Below are 18257 nucleotides of genomic sequence, written 5' to 3' on the forward strand. Positions count from 1 at the left end.
CTCGCTCGCCACCCCACCAGTCGCTCGCTCGCCACCCCCCAGTCGGCGTCGTGTCTTTGGGCTGTCCGCGCAGCTCCCCCCAGGTCGCTCGCTCGCCACCACCCCATGTCGCGTCGCTCTCGCACCACCTCCCCAGTCGCTCGCTCGCCACCCCCCCAGTCGCTCGCTCGCCACCACCCCAGTCGCTCGCTCGCCACCACCCCCCAGTCCGCTCGCTTCGGGCTCGTCGCCACCCCCCAGTCGCTCCGTCGCCACCTCCCCCAGTCGCTCGCTCGCCACCCCCCCAGTCGCTCGCTCGCTCGCCACCCCCCAGTCGCTCGCTCGCCACCCCCCCAGTCGCTCGCTCGCCACCCCCCCAGTCGCTCGCATCGCCACCCCCACAGTCGCTCGCGTCGCCACCCCCCAGTCGCTCGCTCGCCACCCCCCAGTCGCTCGCTCGCCACCCCCCAGTCGCTCGCTCGCCACCCCCCAGTCGCTCGCTCGCCACCCCCCAGTCGCTCGCTTCGCCACCCAGCCCCCAGTCGCTCGCATCGCCACCCCCCAGTCGCTCGCTTCGCCACCCCCCAGTCGCTCGCTTCGCCCACCCCCCAGTCGCTCGCTCGCCACCCCCCAGTCGCTCGCTCGCCACCCCCCAGTCGCTCGCTTCGCACCCCCAGTCGCTCGCTCGCCACCCCCCAGTCGCTCGCATCGCCACCCCCCAGTCGCTCGCTCGCCACCCCCCAGATCGCGTCGCTCGCCACCCCCCAGTCGCTCGCTCGCCACCCCCCAGGTCGCTCGCTCGCCACCCCCCAGTCGCGTCGCTCGCCACCCCCCAGTCGCTCGCTCCGCCACCCCCCCAGTCGCTCGCTCGCCACCCCCCAGTCGCTCGCTCGCCACCCCCCAGTCGCTCGCTCGCCACCCCCCCAGTCGCTCGCTCGCCACCCCCGCCCCAGTCGCTTCGCTCGCCACCCCCCCAGTCGCTCGCTCGCCACCCCCCAGTCGCTCGCTTCGCCACCCCCAGTCGCTCTGCTCGCCACCCCCAGTCGCTCGCTTCGCCACCCCCCAGTCGCTCGCTCGCCACCCCCCAGTCGCTCGCTCGCCACCCCCCAGTCGCTCGCGCGCTCGCCACCCCCCAGTCGCTCGCTCGCCACCTCCCCAGTCGCTCGCTCGCCACCCCCCAGTCGCTCGCGTCGCCACCGCGCCCCAGTCGCTTCGCTTCGCCACCCCCCCCAGTCGCTCGCTCGCCACCCCCCAGTCGCTCGCTCGCCGACCCCCAGTCGCTCGCTCGCCACCCCCCAGTCGCTCGCTCGCCACCCCCCAGTCGCTCGCTCGCCACCCCCCAGTCGCTCGCTCGCCACCCCCCAGTCGCTCGCTCGCCACCGCCCCAGTCGCTCGCTCGCCACCCCCCAGTCGCTCGCTCGCCACCCCCCAGTCGCTCGCTCGCCACCCCCCAGTCGCTTCGCTCGCCACCCCCCAGTCGCTCGCTCGCACACCCCCCCAGTCGCTCGCTCGCCACCCCCCCAGTCGCTCGCTCGCTCGCACCCCCAGTCGCTCGCTCGCCACCCCCCAGTCGCTCGCGTCGCCACCCCCCAGTCGCTCGCTCGCCACCGCCGCCCCAGTCGCTCGCTCGCCACCCCCCAGTCGCTCGCTCGCCACCCCCCAGTCGCTCGCTCGCCACCCCCCCTCGCTCGCTCGCCACCCCCCAGTCGCTCGCTTCGCCACCCCCCAGTCGCTCGCTTCGCCACCCCCCAGTCGCTCGCATCGCCACCCCCCCAGTCGCTCGCTTCGCCACCACCCCCCAGTCGCTCGCTCGCCACCCCTCCAGTCGCTCGCTCGCCACCCCCCAGTCGCTCGCTCGCCACCCCCCAGTCGCTCGCTCGCCACCCCCCCAGTCGCTCGCGTCGCCACCCCCCAGTCGCTCGCTCGCTCGCCACCCCCCAGTCGCTCGCTCGCCACCCCCGTCGCTCGCTCGCCACCACCCCAGTCGCTCGCTTCGCCACCCCCCAGTCGCTCGCTCGCCACCCCCCAGTCGCTCGTCGCACAGTCGCTCGCTCGCACCCCAGTCGCTCGCTTCGCCACCCCCCAGTCGCTCGCTCGCCACCCCCAGTCGCTTCGCTTCGCCACCCCCCAGTCGCTCGCTCGCCTCCGTCCGCCCCCAGTCGCTCGCTCGCCACCCCCCCAGTCGCTCGCTCGCCACCCCCCAGTCGCTCGCTCGCACCCCCCAGTCGCTCGCCCCCCCCCCCAGTCGCTGGCTCGCCACCCCCCCCCCAGTCGCTGGCTCGCCACCCCCCCCCAGTCGCTGGCTCGCCACCCCCCCCCCAGTCGCTGGCTCGCCACCCCCCCCCAGTCGCTGGCTCGCCACCCCCCCCCCAGTCGCTGGCTCGCCACCCCCCCCCAGTCGCTGGCTCGCCACCCCAACCCCCCCCCCCCCCCCCCCAGTCGCTCTCTCTCTCTCTCTTCCAACAACAACATGCCCTCGAAAAAGCCTCGGCACCGCCGGGCACTTCAGCTAGTCAGGTCATATTTCGCTTCTGGAGAAGTATTCAATTGCTGGCAGTGAGGTAGCCTATATTTTGATAACCATTGCCAAATTGTACTAAAATTTGTAATTCTTTTGGAATATTTTGGTCCAACTGCTGCTTTTGTTCTTCTGACCCGTCTATCTGTGCCACTGAAATAACAGTCAGATCTGATAATACATGCCTGTCATTCTGTGGTCTCTCGTGACAATTCTGCCTGTTTCATTGATTAGTGTGAAGCACCCGAGCCAATGCTCCTCCCTGTTTATAACTTCTGTAAATCCACTATTAGAGCTGCTCAATGCCACTATATTGAAAAGAAATGCCAGCTGCTGTCGTCCTCCCCCTCCAACCACTGCTCCTTCCTGTCACTTGCCGCAGCTACCTCAAGTAACTTCTAATGATTCTCCTTTCCATGAATCTTTTGTTCTGATGGCACAGTTGTTAGCTTTCTTAAAGAGAAATCTGGTCGTCTTGGTTCACTTTCTCTTTCCATTTAAATCTCTATGATCTTGTTATAAATTGCTACCTTTAGTTGCACTATTAGGACAAGCATCAAGTTAGGTTTTGGCCAGGTATGTTCTCTGGTCTCCAATAGATATCTGTTCCTAAAAGGTATACATCAAATGATATACCTGTGAACATACCCCTGTCCTATGTCGGCTCTTCAGTTCCTTACTTTCAATCTATCTTTCCTTCTTGGAAATGTGTTCCTGCTCACTTATTATAATCGGTGTTTAGCAATTTCCTTCAGATTGCAATTTTTTCCAGTCCCCTCGTATATAGTGGTTAAATCACCATCTCTCAGTGCTCCTCAATGAGGTATTAAATATCCTTTTCAATTCTTCAGATATGTAGTTTCTTTGCATCTCTCAAGTGTAACCAACAGCTACTGCCTTTTGCCCTTAATGGCTCCACAGTGTTGACATCTTTGACTTCATTAACTTTACTGGAATTCCTACATCTTCTCCATTTCCAAAGGCAGCCTCCGAGAAACTTTGCTTCCTTTAGCGTGCCAAACAATTATTTTCTCTTAACAACTGTTAATTCTGTTTAAACTCTAAGGTTGTCCCAGACTTGAATACTGCTCCCATATCTGGGGATACTCTTCTAACATTTCTTTTGCAACCATGGGCAGTCTGCAGTAAATGGTTTGTTTCAGGTGATCCCTCTTACTCACTATCAGATCCTCTGCTGTATTTCTGTGTTTTATCAGTACTGCTATGGTCATTGCTCTTTTAAACTCCCCGCTGTTCATTGTAAGCTCTAAATATGTTTTCTTATATGCTCTTCTTTCTCGTTATACCAGCACTTTGTTAATGTCAAGACTCATTGCACAATCTCTTACTCTAACATTCTTTTCCAGGACTTAAAAACTGATGAAATCCTTACTTCCCAAGTCTATCTGTTTCTTCTCCAATCTTCAGACCTCTAAAAACCAAACTTGGTGTCACCTAATTACTATCAAATTTACATTGCTGCTGTTTTGGACCACCTCCATTATTTTTCAAATACCGTAGAAGAAATGGGGAAGGGTGGAAAAACTGAATTATCAGTTGGCTATGAAATAATCTTGTTGACATTGAGTAATACCTATAGTAAGCATTAACAGTTGCAACGTGAAAAAAACACAGCTAAGCTTTTTTAAAGAAAATCAATAAAGGTTACGCTGTGGCGGTACCATTGGTTGTCCCTTACATTGAGATATACATAATTCCCTTTAACTTACCTTACTGTATGTGTCTGTTACTATACTCAGGCTTCTCTCCCGTACTCTGCGTCATGACGTCAGAGCTCGGAACCTTCCAACAGTAGAGCTCGGAACCCTCTGGCAGTTGAGCTCGGAACCTGCTAGCAGTTGAGCTCGGAAACTTCTAGTCAGTCCTCATGGCGTCCCCGCTAGGGAAAGACCTACACCACGGTGCTCCTACAGTCAGCCATCTTACCTGCTACCTTACCTGTTGTATTTAACCTGTTCCTGTAAATAAACAACTTATTTATAGTTCGTCGAATTCGAACTCGATTATTTAGTGGCGATGCACACGAATCGCTACATTGGTGACCCAACGACGTGAATATGGGAGCTCATCAATTCCAACACGACAATTGGTGAACCCGTATCCGTGAACGATTTTCACGGTAGCAACGCGCGCCTTAACCTCGTCTTCCCACAAGACGACCGACTAACAACCACGGAACAGCAACCGCCTAACACCGATTCCTCCAAAGGCGACCCCGTCTTTGCGAACGTATTCGCAAGGTAAGCGCAGTCTGGAGCAGATCCCGTTTGACACGGACAAAACTCAACCGGACCCCGTTTTTTTGTGAGCAGTTTTCACAAAAGAAGCACGCCATGGAAGCACCAGCCGTTTTGCTGTCGCTACCGCAATCCAGGGAGCCACAGTCTCCCTCGTGCTTTATAAAGGTAGAAGCTCCGTTCGACGAGAACATTGATGCGGCGCCGACCACGCACTTGCTTACGGTCCCCGTACTCGTCTTTCCTACTGCCACACGGATCGTCCGCCTCTACGTCCAAAGCAACAGCAAGTATACATCTTTCCAAGCGCGGGGTACAGCATGTTCGGGCCCACAAAATCGGAGCACGCCCTGTGGGGATACCACGAGGACTCACCCCCATGAAACACGAAGACGCACTCCTCGTGCACGAGGACCTATCCCTCGTGAAAAACGAAGCATCCTTCCCCACCGCCGACGCACCAGCCCGTCATCCTGCTGGTTGTGTTACCTACTACACGTTTCGGCGTGAATGAAAAGCGTTGCCGCCCTCACGGCTGTGTTCTCGTAAATCTACAACAATTACAAGTGTTGCCGCCCTCCAGGCAGAGTTGACCCCTCCTGAAAGCAACAACAACCCGGACCGTTGCCGCCCTTTCTCCAGTTTTCCCTTTTATAAACGCAAACCTCTACTGACGCTGCACACATCGAGGACGGGTCCAACGGGCATCCGGCGGCCGCGATCAGCCACGTGAAAGTTGCTGGCCTCACCGATCACTGATCAACGCAGCAACTCTTCACCCTCTGTTGTGTTCACGTCGTAGCACTATGGCACGCACCATTCTGCGTGTTCCAGCCTCCTGAAGGTTTTGCTCACCTGTCGGCAAGTTCACCGACCTCGCCTGTCAAGTCCTTCTGGATCGCTCGTTTGGCGTTCCTGCAGAGTTCATCAGAACAAGGACGTATTTCAACAGCAACGGAGCCATCGCCCGCGTCCGCCCAACCTGCCCGTCACTCTGACCAGGCCTGCTGTTTGGCACGTCTCCATGGTCCTTCGCTTGACGGATACGTTTTATTCGCCACGACGCGCGTAAGGATCCGCTCACGAGCAGCATCTTCAGGCCTCGCCTACCAAGTCGAGACAGCATGACTGCCGTGACCACCAGCTCGTCAGACCATCTCATCCTTGGACTTTCGTTAAAGCGAATTCTGGGGGGGCCTATGTGGCGGTACCACCGGCTGTCCCTTACATTGAGATACATAATTCTCTTTAACTTACCTTACTGTATGTGTCTGTTACTATACTCGGGCTTCTCTCCTGTACTCTGCGTGATGACGTCATGACGTCAGAGCTCGGAACCTTCCAACAGTTGAGCTCGGAACCTGCTGGCAGTTGAGCTCGGAAACTTCTAGTCAGTCCTCATGGCGTCCCCGCTGGGGAAAGACCTACACCACGGTGCTCCTACAGTCAGCCATCTTACCTGCTACCTTACCTGTTGTATTTAACCTGTTCCTATAAATAAACAACTTATTTATAGTTCGTCGAAGTCGAACTCGATTATTTAGTGGCGATGCACACGAATTGCTACAACGCGAAGGAAAAAATACAAGAGTATCAGTATTTTAAAGGAACCTCGTAGAGTATTCTCACATGTAGCCATATGGTAAGAGTTGATTTTTTTCTCCCTCTTTCTCCCAGTCATAGTTGTTCATTTTGGGTTTTATGCATACAAATTATCTGTTTCTTCAGTCTTTGCTGACCTCTTTGTCAAAAACTGATGACTGTATCAATCACTTGTGAACTTAGAAAAATGGCACTTCAACTAAAAAAATAAGAACCACTACGCCTACATGGCTGTTTTACTTAATCCAGATCCCATCCATGGGAAGACAGCCATCCGTGGCTAAGTAAAGAAATTAAGGATAGTATTCGACTAAAAACAAGGGCATATAAGGTAGCCAAATCTAGTGGGAGGATAGAGGATTGGGAAAACTTTAAAAGACAGCAAAAAATAACAAAAAGATTGATTAAGAAAGGGAAGATAGATTATGAAAGTAAATTAGCAAAAAATATAAAAACAGATAGTAAGAGTTTTTATAGTTATATAAAAAGAAAAAGGGTGGCTAAAGTAAATGTTGATCCCTTAGAGGATGAGACCGGGAAATTAATGGTGGGAAATATGGAGATGGCAAAAACACTGAATGAATATTTTGTATCAGTCTTTACAGTAGAAGACACTAAGAATATCCCAACACTGGACAAACAGGGGGCTATAGGGGGGGAGGAGCTAAACATGATCAAAATCACTAAGGCAGTGGTACTCAGTAAAATAATGGGACTCAAGGCGGATAAATCACCTGGACCGGATGGCTTACATCCTAGGGTCTTGAGGGAAGTGGCGGTAGGGATTGTGGATGCATTAGTAATAATTTTCCAAAACTCCCTGGACTCAGCAAAGCTCCCGGCAGACTGGAAAACTGCTAATGTAACACCCTTATTTAAAAAGGGCAGTAGACAGAAGGCTGGAAACTATAGACCGGTTAGCCTAACATCTGTGGTAGGTAAAATGTTGGAGTCCATTATTAAGGAGACAGTAACAGGACATTTGGATAATCATAATTTAATAGGACAAAGTCAGCATGGTTTTATGAAGGGGAAGTCATGTTTGACAAATTTGCTGGAGTTCTTTGAGGAAGTAACATATAGGGTGGATAAAGGGGAACCAGTGGACGTAGTGTATTTAGACTTCCAAAAGGCATTTGACAAGGTGCCACACAAAAGATTATTGCTTAAGATAAAAAATCACGGAATTGGGGGTAATATTCTGGCATGGATAGAGGATTGGCTATCTAACAGAAGGCAGAGAGTTGGGATAAATGGTTCATTCTCAGACTGGCAATCAGTAACTAGTGGTGTTCCGCAGGGGTCAGTGCTGGGTCCACAACTCTTTACAATCTATATTAACGATTTGGAGGAGGGGACCGAGTGCAACATATCAAAGTTTGCAGATGATACTAAGATGGGAGGGAAAGTAGTGAGTGAGGAGGACATAAAAAACCTGCAAGGGGACATAGACAGGCTAAGTAAGTGGGCAGAGATTTGGCAGATGGAATACAATACTGGAAAGTGTGAGGTTATGCACTTTGGCAGGAAAAATTGTAGAGCAAGTTATTATCTTAATGGCAAGAAACTGGAAAGTACTGAAGTACAAAGGGATCTGGGGGTCCTGGTGCACGAAACTCAAAAGGTTAGTATGCAGGTGCAGCAAGTGATTAAGAAGGCCAATGGAATGTTGGCTTTCATTGCTAGGGGGATAGAATATAAAAATAGGGAGGTATTGCTTCAGTTGTACAAGGTATTGGTGAGACCGCACCTGGAATACTGCATACAGTTTTGGTGTCCATACTTCAGAAAAGACATACTTGCTCTCGAGTCAGTACAAAGAAGGTTCACTCGGTTAATCCCGGGGATGAGGGGATGGACATATGAGGAGAGGTTGAGTAGATTGGGACTCTACTCATTGGAGTTCAGAAGAATGAGAGGCGATCTTATTGAAACATATAAGATTGTGAAGGGGTTGGATCGGGTGGATGCGGGGAGGATGTTCCCGATGATGGGTGAAACTAGAACTAGGGGGCATAGTCTTAGAATAAGGGGCTGCTCTTTCAAAACTGAGATGAGGAGGAACTACTTCACTGAGGGTGGTAGGCCCATGGAATATGCTGCCCCAAAAAGCTGTAGAAGCTACATCATTACATAAATTTAAAACAGAAATAGACAGTTTCCTAGAAGTAAAGGGAATTAAGGGTTACGGGGAGCGGGCAGGAATTTGGACATGAGTCTAGGTTCGGATTGGTCATGGCCCTGTGGGTAGCGGAGCGGGCCCAGGGGCCGTGTAGCCTGATCCTGCTCCTATTTCGTGTGTCTAATTCTGTTAGATTCAGGAGATGGTTCTGTGATAGTAGATTGGCGGTTAGGATCAGGTCAGCCATGATCTTTTTGAATGGCGGAGCGGGCTCGAGGGGCCGATTGGCCTACTCCTGCTCCTATTTTTTATGTTCTTTAAACTACCATTCCCTCCCCCCCAATCCCATTTAACCCAAGACTGATATTTTGGATCATAACATAACAATTAGGAACAGGAGTAGGCCATATGGCCCCTCGAGCCCATTCCGCCATTCAATAAGATCGTGGCAGATCTTTGACCTCAACTCAGATCAAATCAGTCTCGATAAACTAACAAGGTTTGAATATTAATTGCTTACTTAATGTACGTAGGGCAAACTATAGGCTGACCTGATAATTAACTTCATCATGGGTGAGTTATAGTTAGTTCAACAAATGGGCTATAAATTGTAGCTCTTGATTCTCGCTCATATATTCTGTATGTGCCAAAAAATTAAGTTAGATGCAAAAAAAAATAAGTATGAACTGCAGCACCCACGGATTGTTGACTAGTTCCAGTAAATATTATGATACGATAACTTTAAAATATGAAAAAGTACTTTATAGCTCGTGTTGACATCAAGTGGTAAATTGGCAGCTGATGGCCTGGTGCCGCAGTGATTAGGTAGCAGCTTTCCTTTGCTCTAATTCTAGAGTTTACAAGTATGAAAAGTGCAGCTGGAGAATACAGTTCTGTGACCTCTTGACACCATCAGAGTTTGCACAAGCTTCATTCTGGTGTTTAGTATCATACTGAATAAATCTGGTGGTCTTGCTTTGTAGCAGTAACCAAATCTTACTGGATGAGCCAACTAATTGAATCTTATTCACCGTTTCATCTGTGAATTTTAACTCTTGCCTCATTACAGTCACTGATGTTATCATCTCTGGTACATTGTCCAGATAAAGAAACTTCCCAGTGAAGATACTGATACAGTATCACTGTAATTACCGCACAGTCACCATGGCCAGTGATGATGTTTGATTTATTATCATGGCATTGTCTTCTAGGGTCTCAGTTCAGTTTTTGCACCTCCTTTGCCTCCATCACAGCATTGAATACACCTCAAAAATAATTTCTTGGTTATGAAGCACTATGGGGCGTCCCGAGGATGTGATAAGGTATCATATAAATGTAAGTTCCACTTCTATTTTTTTCTTCCTCTCTCTAAGTTTACAATTTGAGCTTTATTCTATCTATCCTGTACATGGACAGGACCTCAGAAAATGTATGTGTTGGTCCCTATCTTGTATTGGCATGTCAGACAGAACAGTGAAGTTTCAAATCAGATTGCTTATGTCATTCCTGTATCAGTTGATTTGATTTAATAGGGACATGATGGATAGTTTTTGCATCATTACTGTAATGTTGTATTGAGTTGCCAACATTTACAGGCAGTATATTAATTCAGAATTTCTGTAAATAACTAAAGGTGTTTTGAATTGTAGTGTACATGTTACTTCTACTGAGATCAACATTATCATGTTGATTGCCCTTTTTAGTTGGGATGTTGTGATCATGTACAAGACATGGTACTACCTAGTGGTTTGTCTTACTACCCATTTTGTATACATTGACATTTTCAGGTTTTTCCTCCCATAATAGTTTGATCTTGTATATGTATTATGGAAGGAACCATGCATATGTAGGAATGTGTTATAACCATGTCATCTTGTTATATGTTGCTAGGTATCGGGTCCTGTATATTAAGTAAAAGAAAGAGAGAGACTTTCATTTTATGTATTGCCTTTCACAGTCTCAAGATGACCCAAAGCGCTTTACAGCCAATGAATAACTTTTGAAGTGTTGTCACTGTTATAATGTAGGAAACATGGCTGCAAATTTGCGCATAGCAAAGTCCCACATACAGCGATGTGATAATGACTAGTTAATCTGTTTTTAAGGTGTTGGTTCAGGGATAAATATTGGCCAGGACACCGGGAAGATCTCCCCAGCTTTTCTTTGAAATAGCACCGTAGGATCTTGTATATCCACCTGAGAGGGCAGACGGTTTAACGTCTCATCCAAAAGACGGCACCACTATTCAATTCAATTCAAATTGCTTTATTGGCATGACAAGGTACATCTTATGTTGCCAAAGCACCGAAAAAAAACATTTATGGTTGAACACATAAACGCAGATCTATCCATACAGTATATAAACAGATATATCCCTGTGTGTATAAATATACACTCATATAATATGTATATACTCTTTTCTTAGATTTAATGGTTGTCCCTCTGCTTATGGCAAGCTGTAACGTAGTTTGCCGCTAAAGTTACGCAATTTCTCTGTTCCCCTAATAGGTATGGGAGTTTTTGGTCGTCATTCAAATTTTTGAATTCAGGGCATATTTTTATGAATTTTGGGTAGAAATTCCCCCTTATGCCCTGATATTTTCCACAAGCTGTGAGGAAGTGCATCTCTGTCTCCACCACTCCCTGACTGCAGTGAGAGCATATCCTGTCCTCTCTTGGCAGCCGGGTCTGTCTGTGTCTGCCTTTTTCGATGGCCAGGCTATGCTCATGAAGTCTGTACATAGTCAAGGTTTTTCTCAATTTGCTATCTTTTACCGTGGTCAGGTATTCAGCCATGTTGTATTGTCTGTTTAGGGCCAAGTAGCAATCGAGTTTGTTTTGGGTTTTTGTTGTTTCTGTCCAATATGTCAGATATTTTTCCTTTTGTTTAGTGACAATTGTGTTGGGTCGAATTCTCTGTGCTACAATGTCACTGTCCTGGGGCTGGTTATTATTAGTAGTGTTAGTAGTTACTTCACTGAGTCCCAGGACTAGTTGACTGAGGGGACTCTTCTTTATGATCCTCTCTTGGCATTTCAGGGCTTCGTAATGATAGCAGTGGAGGTTGCTCATTTTTAGGTGTTTCCAAAATTTGGTGGCTCTTTTTTGGATAGTAATTAGTAGTGGATATTGGCCTAGTTCTGCCCTGCATGCATTGTTTGCGGTTTTCCTCTGAGTCCGGAGGATACTTTTACAGAATTCTGCATGTAGGATCTCAATTGGGTGTTTGTCCCATTTTGCAAATTCTTGTTGTGTTAGCGGTCCCCACACCCCACTGCCATAGAGTGCAATTGGTTCAATTACTGATTTAAAAATTTTGAGCCAAATGCCAATTGGGATTTCTATTTGGATTGATTTTTCAATGGCATAGAAAGCCCTTCTTGCTTTCTCTTTCAGCTCATTCACAGCCAGATGAAAATTTCCTGTAGAACTGATTTTTAAGCCTAAGTATGTGTAGTTTGTGGTTTGTTCAATTTTAGTTGTTCCTAGTGTGAAATTTATTCTGGGTCCCTGATGTCTGGATCTTTGCTGGAACACAAGAACTTTGGTTTTTTGGGGGTTTATTGTCAGGGCCCAGGTCTGACAGAACGACTCTAGCAGATCCAGGTTCTGCTGTAGACCCTCCTCAGTTGGTGAGAGCAGAACCAGGTCATCTGCATAGAGGAGGAATTTAACCTTGGATTCGTATAGGGTGAGGCCGGGTGCTGTAGATTGTTCAAGTAGATTTGCCAATTCATTTATGTAAATATTAAAGAGTGTCGGTGAGATGGGCGAGCCCTGCGCCACACCACGCCCCTGTGAGAAGTATTTTGTTTGTTTGTCTCCAATTTTAACTGCACATTTATTGTTTGTATACATTGATTTAATTACATCATATGTTTTTCCCCCTACACCACTTTCAATAAGTTTCAAGAATAGACCGTCGTGCCAAATAGAATCGAAAGCCTTCTGGAAATCTATAAAGCAGGCAAAAATTTTGCTTTTGTTTTGGTGAACGTGTCTGTCAATTAGGGTGTGTGGGGTGAAGATATGATCCGATGTTCTATAATTTAGTAAGAATCCAATTTGGCTTTTACTCAAGACATTGTGCTCCTCAAGGAAGTTTATAAGTCTTTTGTTTATGATACTACAGAATACCTTCCCCAGGTTACTGTTTACACAGATGCCTCGATAGTTATTTGGGTCAACTTTGTCTCCACTTTTGTATATGGGCGTTATGAGTCCTTTGTTCCAGATATCAGGGAAGTAACCGACACTCAGAACCAAGTTGAAGAGTTTTAGGATAGCCAATTTCATTTCATCGTCCGTGTGTTTAATCATCTCGCTTAGGATGCCATCTGCACCGCAAGCTTTTCCTGGTTGCAGGTCCTTGAGTTTTTCAAATAGCTCTTTTTCAGTTATTAGGGAGTCTAACGGGTTTTGGTTATCTTTTATGGCCAGTTTGAGCTTTTCCAGTTTTTTACACATTTGATCTTGCTCTGGGCTTAGTGTGTTTTTCTGGTATAATTTTTCAAAATGGTTTTCCCATGTGTCTCCGTTTTGAATGGGCAATTCGTTGTGTTGCTTTTTGTGTAATGTATTCCAGTTGTCCCAGAAACAATTAGAATCAATAGATTCCTCAATGGAGCTGAGTGTATTCTTAATATACTGTTCTTTCTTGGTTCTGAGTGTTTTTGTATTGTGTTAGTGCCTGACAATAAGTAAGGCGTAATTCCTCGTTTTCTGGTTGTCTGTGTTTTTGGTTTGATATTTTTCTGTTTTCCTCATGTTATGGCAATCTGAATCAAACCATTTTTTGTGGTTTTTTGTTTTGGGTTTATTCTTGCGAACTTTCAAGTTTGACATGATGCCAAATTATCAAAAATATTATTTAGGTTATTCACTGCCCAGTTTACGCCTTCTTTATTGTGAGTGTATGTGTTTTCCAGAAAGGTGTCCAAGAGAGCTTGAGTTGATTGATTGCTAATTGCTTTCTGGTATTTTTCCGTGCTGTTTTTTGCCCATCTGTAGGATTTTTTAATGTTGTACAGCTTATTGGGCTGTGTTTCTGTGTTGGTTGTTTCTGTCCTTTTAAGATACGCGGTAATTTGGCTGTGGTCTGACAGTGTTGTTTGTGGTTTGACTGTGAATGCTCTGAAAGAGGATGGGTCCAGATCCGTAATCATATAGTCTATGGTGCTGAAGCCAAGAGGTGAGCAATAGGTGGATCTTCCTAGGGAGTCTCCCATGAACCTACCATTGACAATGTACAGACCCAGGCTTCGACAGAGCTGCAGGAGCTGTTTTCCGTTGGCATTTGTCTGTTTGTCGCAGTTATACCTGTGTGAATGAAAAGGGAGATCAAAGTGGTTATTCCCAAATATGTAATTATTCCCCTGATTACTGGTGAAGTCTGGTTCTTTGCCAGTTCTTGAGTTGAGGTCACCACAGATCAACACGTTCCCCTGGGCCTGGAATTGGTTAATCTCCCTCTCAATGTTGGAGAAGGTGTCCTCTTTGAAGTACGGGGATTCTATCGGGGGGATATAGAGTGCGCAAATGAAAACATCTTGCATGCTAGAGATGATGTCCCTCTTAATCTTGAGCCATAAGTGGTTTTCGCCCTTTTTAATAAATTTAATGTAATTCCTAAGCTCTGCTTTAAACCAAATCAGTATGCCTCCAGAGTCTCTGCCCTGGGTTACTCCTGGCAGTTTATTGGAGGGGACCACCAGCTCTGTGTACCCATGGGGACAGCCAGTGTGCCCTTCTCCTATACACCAGGTTTCCTGCAAAAAGATAATGTCCAGATCTTTAATTTCATCTAGGAACTCTGGGGTCCTACTCTTCATGCCAAGCACAGAAGAGCGTAGACCTTGGATATTCCAGGTTGAGATATATAAGGATTTCATGCTAAGATTGATCTTTTACTGTGATAGGTTAAAATATGATAAATAGTGATATGTGTTTGTCGTGTTTAAATGAGGAAAAAATAACATTTCAAGTGTCTATATAAATGCTGAGAATAATTAGTTGCAACTCTTTCTAACAACTGGTCCTTATGTTTCCTGATCCATAAGGCGGGAGTAGATGCTGCTGAGCGTCTGCATTGTGTCTCTTAATGGATTGTCTCTGCCTGTAGTATTGCGTACGTCCTGAGCCCCTCTCCCTCTGCCTGGCTGGGGGTGGTCCTGCTCCCCTGTAGGGCAGGAGTGGTGTAGGTCCGACATTGGTGTTGTACGTGGGGATCCTCTCTGGTCCTGGTTAGTGTGGTGGCGGTCTAACAGTGAAGAACTCCCTCCATACGGCACTGAAGTATATATTTTAATAGATAAAAGCTCTGTATTGCCTACATTTTCTTCAGTAATAGTAATCACAAGAATTTTGGCCTTGATGAACAAGCAGATTTATTTTTTTATAATAAGCCTTTACTAGACAAAGATGACTATAATTACCAAGATGTATAGTTTTATATTTTTAGAAAATGATGCTGGGCAGCCTAGTAGCAAGGGACTTGTACCTGTGTCACGACCAACTGTCTCCTTAAATTCCTTTCCCCTTCCCGCCTCCACCCTCCCCTCCAACAAGTACAAGGAGCTCATGGACTGTTTTGTCACTAAGATTGAGAGCATCTGCTCACTGCCTCCCTCCCTTCCCCAGTTCACCAAGCCAAACTTCCCCAACCCTGAACTCGCATCTTTCTCTCGTTTCTCTCCAATCTCTCCTCATTCCCTCTCCGACCCACCTCCTGCTCTCTCGACCCTATTCCCACTAAAGTGCTGACCACCTCGGTGACATCAACCGAAAGCATCACGTCAGGTTCCACGTGTACGCTGACGACACCCAGCTCTACCTCACCACCGCCTCTCTTGACCCCTCCACTGCCTCTCTGTTCTCTGGCTGCTTGTCTGACATCCAGTACTGGATGAGCAGAAATTTACTCCAGTTAAACATTGGGAAGACCAAAGTCATTATTTTCTGCCCCCGCCACAAACTCCGATCCCTAGACACAGATTCCATCCCCCTCCCTGGCCACTGTCTCGGACTGAAACAGGCTTTTTTTTATTAGTTCATAGGATGTGGGCATCGCTGGCAAGGCCAGCATTTATTGCCCATCCCTAATTGCCCCTGAGGAGGTGGTGGTGAGCTGCCGCCTTGAACCGCTGCAGTCTGTGTGGTGAAGGTACTCCCATAGTGCATTTAGGTAGGGAGTTCCAGGATTTTTGACCCAGCGACGATGAAGGATCGGCGATATACTTCCAAGTCAGGATGGTGTGTGTCCTATTTGACCCTGAGCTAAGTTTCCAAACCAATATGCTCTCCATCACAAAGGCCGTCTACTTCCACCTTCGTAACATCGCTTGTCTCCTCCCCTGTCTCAGGTCATCTGCTGCTGAAACCCTCATCCATGCTTTTGTTACCTCCAATCTTGGCTATTCCAATGCTCTCTTGGCCAGCCCCTCATCTTCCACCCTCCATAAACATGAGCTCATTCAAAACTGTGCTGCCTGTATTCTAATCTGCACTTAGTTCGCTTCAGCAATGACAATCATGTCTTCAGTCGTCTAGGCCCCAAGTTCTGGAATTCTCCCCCTAAACCTCTGTCTCAATACCTCTCCTCCTTAAAACTTACCTCTTTGACCAAGCTTTAGTCACCTGTCCTAATATTTTGTTCTTTGGCTCGTTGTCAGTTTTTGTCTTATGCTCTTGTGTGGTGCCTTGGGACTTTTTTTTATGTTAGAGGTGCTATATAAATGCAAGTTGTTGTTGTCATCTAATGACAACCAGTGATTGCCTGTCTTTGCAGGGAGGTATGAAAAGTAAACTCTTAACTTGTGTAAGTGGGATGTGTGGCCAAAATGGAGTGCACATATTTTTCTGCTACTAAAGGGAAACTCTGGCCTAGAAATTCAGTGGGCTGCGCCACCAGTTAGCGCCCAAAGAGGGCACTTAGTGGCTTTAGCGCCACTGGCCACACCTCCCGCGATATTTAGTGGGGCGCTAATGGCGGCGTTAGCCTGTAGCGCTGCGCCGCCACCGATGACATCATCGTTGTGCGCAGCGCCCCGCTCCTGCCCCGATCACCATATTTGGTCACGCCCGCCTCTTTAACGCCGGTCGCAAATCGCGACCGGTTCACAGGGCCTACCTGTGACGGTAGTGGCGCAAGTTAAGGTGGAGGTGCGGGGCGGCCGCCTGCCAGCACCTCCGTCCCCGGCCTCCTGAACCCCCCCCCCCCCCCGCGGCATTGCCGGCTGTTTCCCGAGAGCCCAGCACTTCTCCTTGGTGCCGGGCTCATTTGCCGGCACCCGCGAGCGGGGATCGCACTGTTGCAGGCACCTCCCCCTTAACAGTGGGAGGAAGGCCTGCAGTACCGCAGCGTGTGGCGCTGTGGCCCTTAGCGCGGTGATATTCAGTGTGAGCGCCCCAAGCGGGGCGCGGGGAGCCTCGAGTAGCGGCCCGCTTCCGTTTGGGGCGCTGAAACTGAATATCGGGATGGCGCAAGTGGCTCCGCTCGCAGCGGTAATTCCGGCGCCCAGGCGAGCTTGGCGCCCCAAACGGGGCCCAACTGAATTTCTAGGCCTGTGGGTTTCTGTTTGTGTCACATACCTGTCTGTCCTACAATTAAACCATTGGATATGTTTAAGGGAGGAGGCAATTTAGGGATATGGTGGGTAAGGATAATAAAGTGGAAGTTTGTTGGACATGTCCTGTTCCAAAAATGATCTATAATCAATAGATTGTTGGTGAGCCACATTTGTGTTTTAGCTACCATAGCTTTGTTTAAAAGATTTAGAGAAAACAATGAAAGGGGACTCCATGTCTGAGGATTTTGGTTATCAGGAAATACTAGCAAAGCTGCTGAATTTGTTTACATTAACAAAAAAATTGAAAGGGGAGGGCATGATCCAAGTTTTGAAAATACCGAGTTGCTTAAATTATATAGATGCAAGTTTTTTTACAACCCATATCCAGATTGGTCAAGCACATTGGTGTGTACAATGAAAGTGCCGAATTGCCTGCATGTACTTGGAGTAGAGAATGCAGGGGCTCCAAAGAGAAAATTACTGTTGCAGAGCAATGTTCTATATAATCAGTAGTCTACTTTTAGTCTGTAATCTACTTTATTGGAAAAGGTTAATATACCATAACATCATATGATGCAATGAATAGTTTACTTGAATCTCTCTGGCATGTTGGGTGAAAACTCTGATTACTGTTTTAGGTACTTTCATTACATAGAATTTATTAGAATATGCAGCACAGAAACAGGCCATTCGGCCCAACCAGTCTGTGCTGGTGTTTATACTCCACACGTCCCCCTCTCATTCCATCTACCTTACTTCAGCCTTTTAACATCTCTTTTCTTTCCACTTTTTCTCATGTACTTGCCTAGTTTCTTTTTGAAAGCATTCAAGCTTTTTTCCCCAACCACTTCCTATGGCAGTGAGTTCCACATTCTAACCACTCTTTGAGAAAAGAAATTTCACCTTATTCCCTACTGGATTTATTAGTTACTATCTTGCATTGATGGCCCCTAGTTTTGGATTCTCCCACAAGTGAAAACATGCTCTCCACATCTACCCTGTCTAATCCATTCATAATTTTAAAGACCTCTATCAGGTCACTTCTAAGTCTTTTTTTTTTAAAGACTGGAAAACTGCTAATGTAACACCCTTATTTAAAAAGGGCAGTAGACAGAAGGCTGGAAACTATAGCCTAACATCTGTGGTAGGTAAAATGTTGGAGTCCATTATTAAGGAGACAGTAACAGGACATTTGGATAATCCTAATTTAA

The 18257-nt window shown here is 47.8% G+C and overlaps 1 protein-coding gene across 3 annotated transcripts in view; it reads left to right on the top strand.

The window, feature by feature from the left end:
• The window catches only part of man1a2 (mannosidase, alpha, class 1A, member 2), a 151675-nt gene that overhangs the window by 22148 nt on the left and 111270 nt on the right, over positions 1-18257 (top strand). Inside the window, exon 1 of one of the 3 annotated variants that reach the window (XM_086006776.1) lies at positions 9710-9814. The exons of the other annotated variants lie outside the window; for them this stretch is intronic. Coding sequence (XP_085862902.1) covers positions 9813-9814 — 2 coding nt within the window. The 5' untranslated portion in view covers positions 9710-9812. Of the gene's footprint in view, positions 1-9709; positions 9815-18257 lie in introns of those variants that run through there. 3 annotated transcript variants of the gene reach the window in all.

The sequence above is a fragment of the Somniosus microcephalus genome, chromosome 14, assembly GCF_052327205.1.
Source record: "Somniosus microcephalus isolate GS21.2 chromosome 14, FLI_Smic_1.0, whole genome shotgun sequence".
Lineage (NCBI taxonomy): Eukaryota > Metazoa > Chordata > Chondrichthyes > Squaliformes > Somniosidae > Somniosus > Somniosus microcephalus.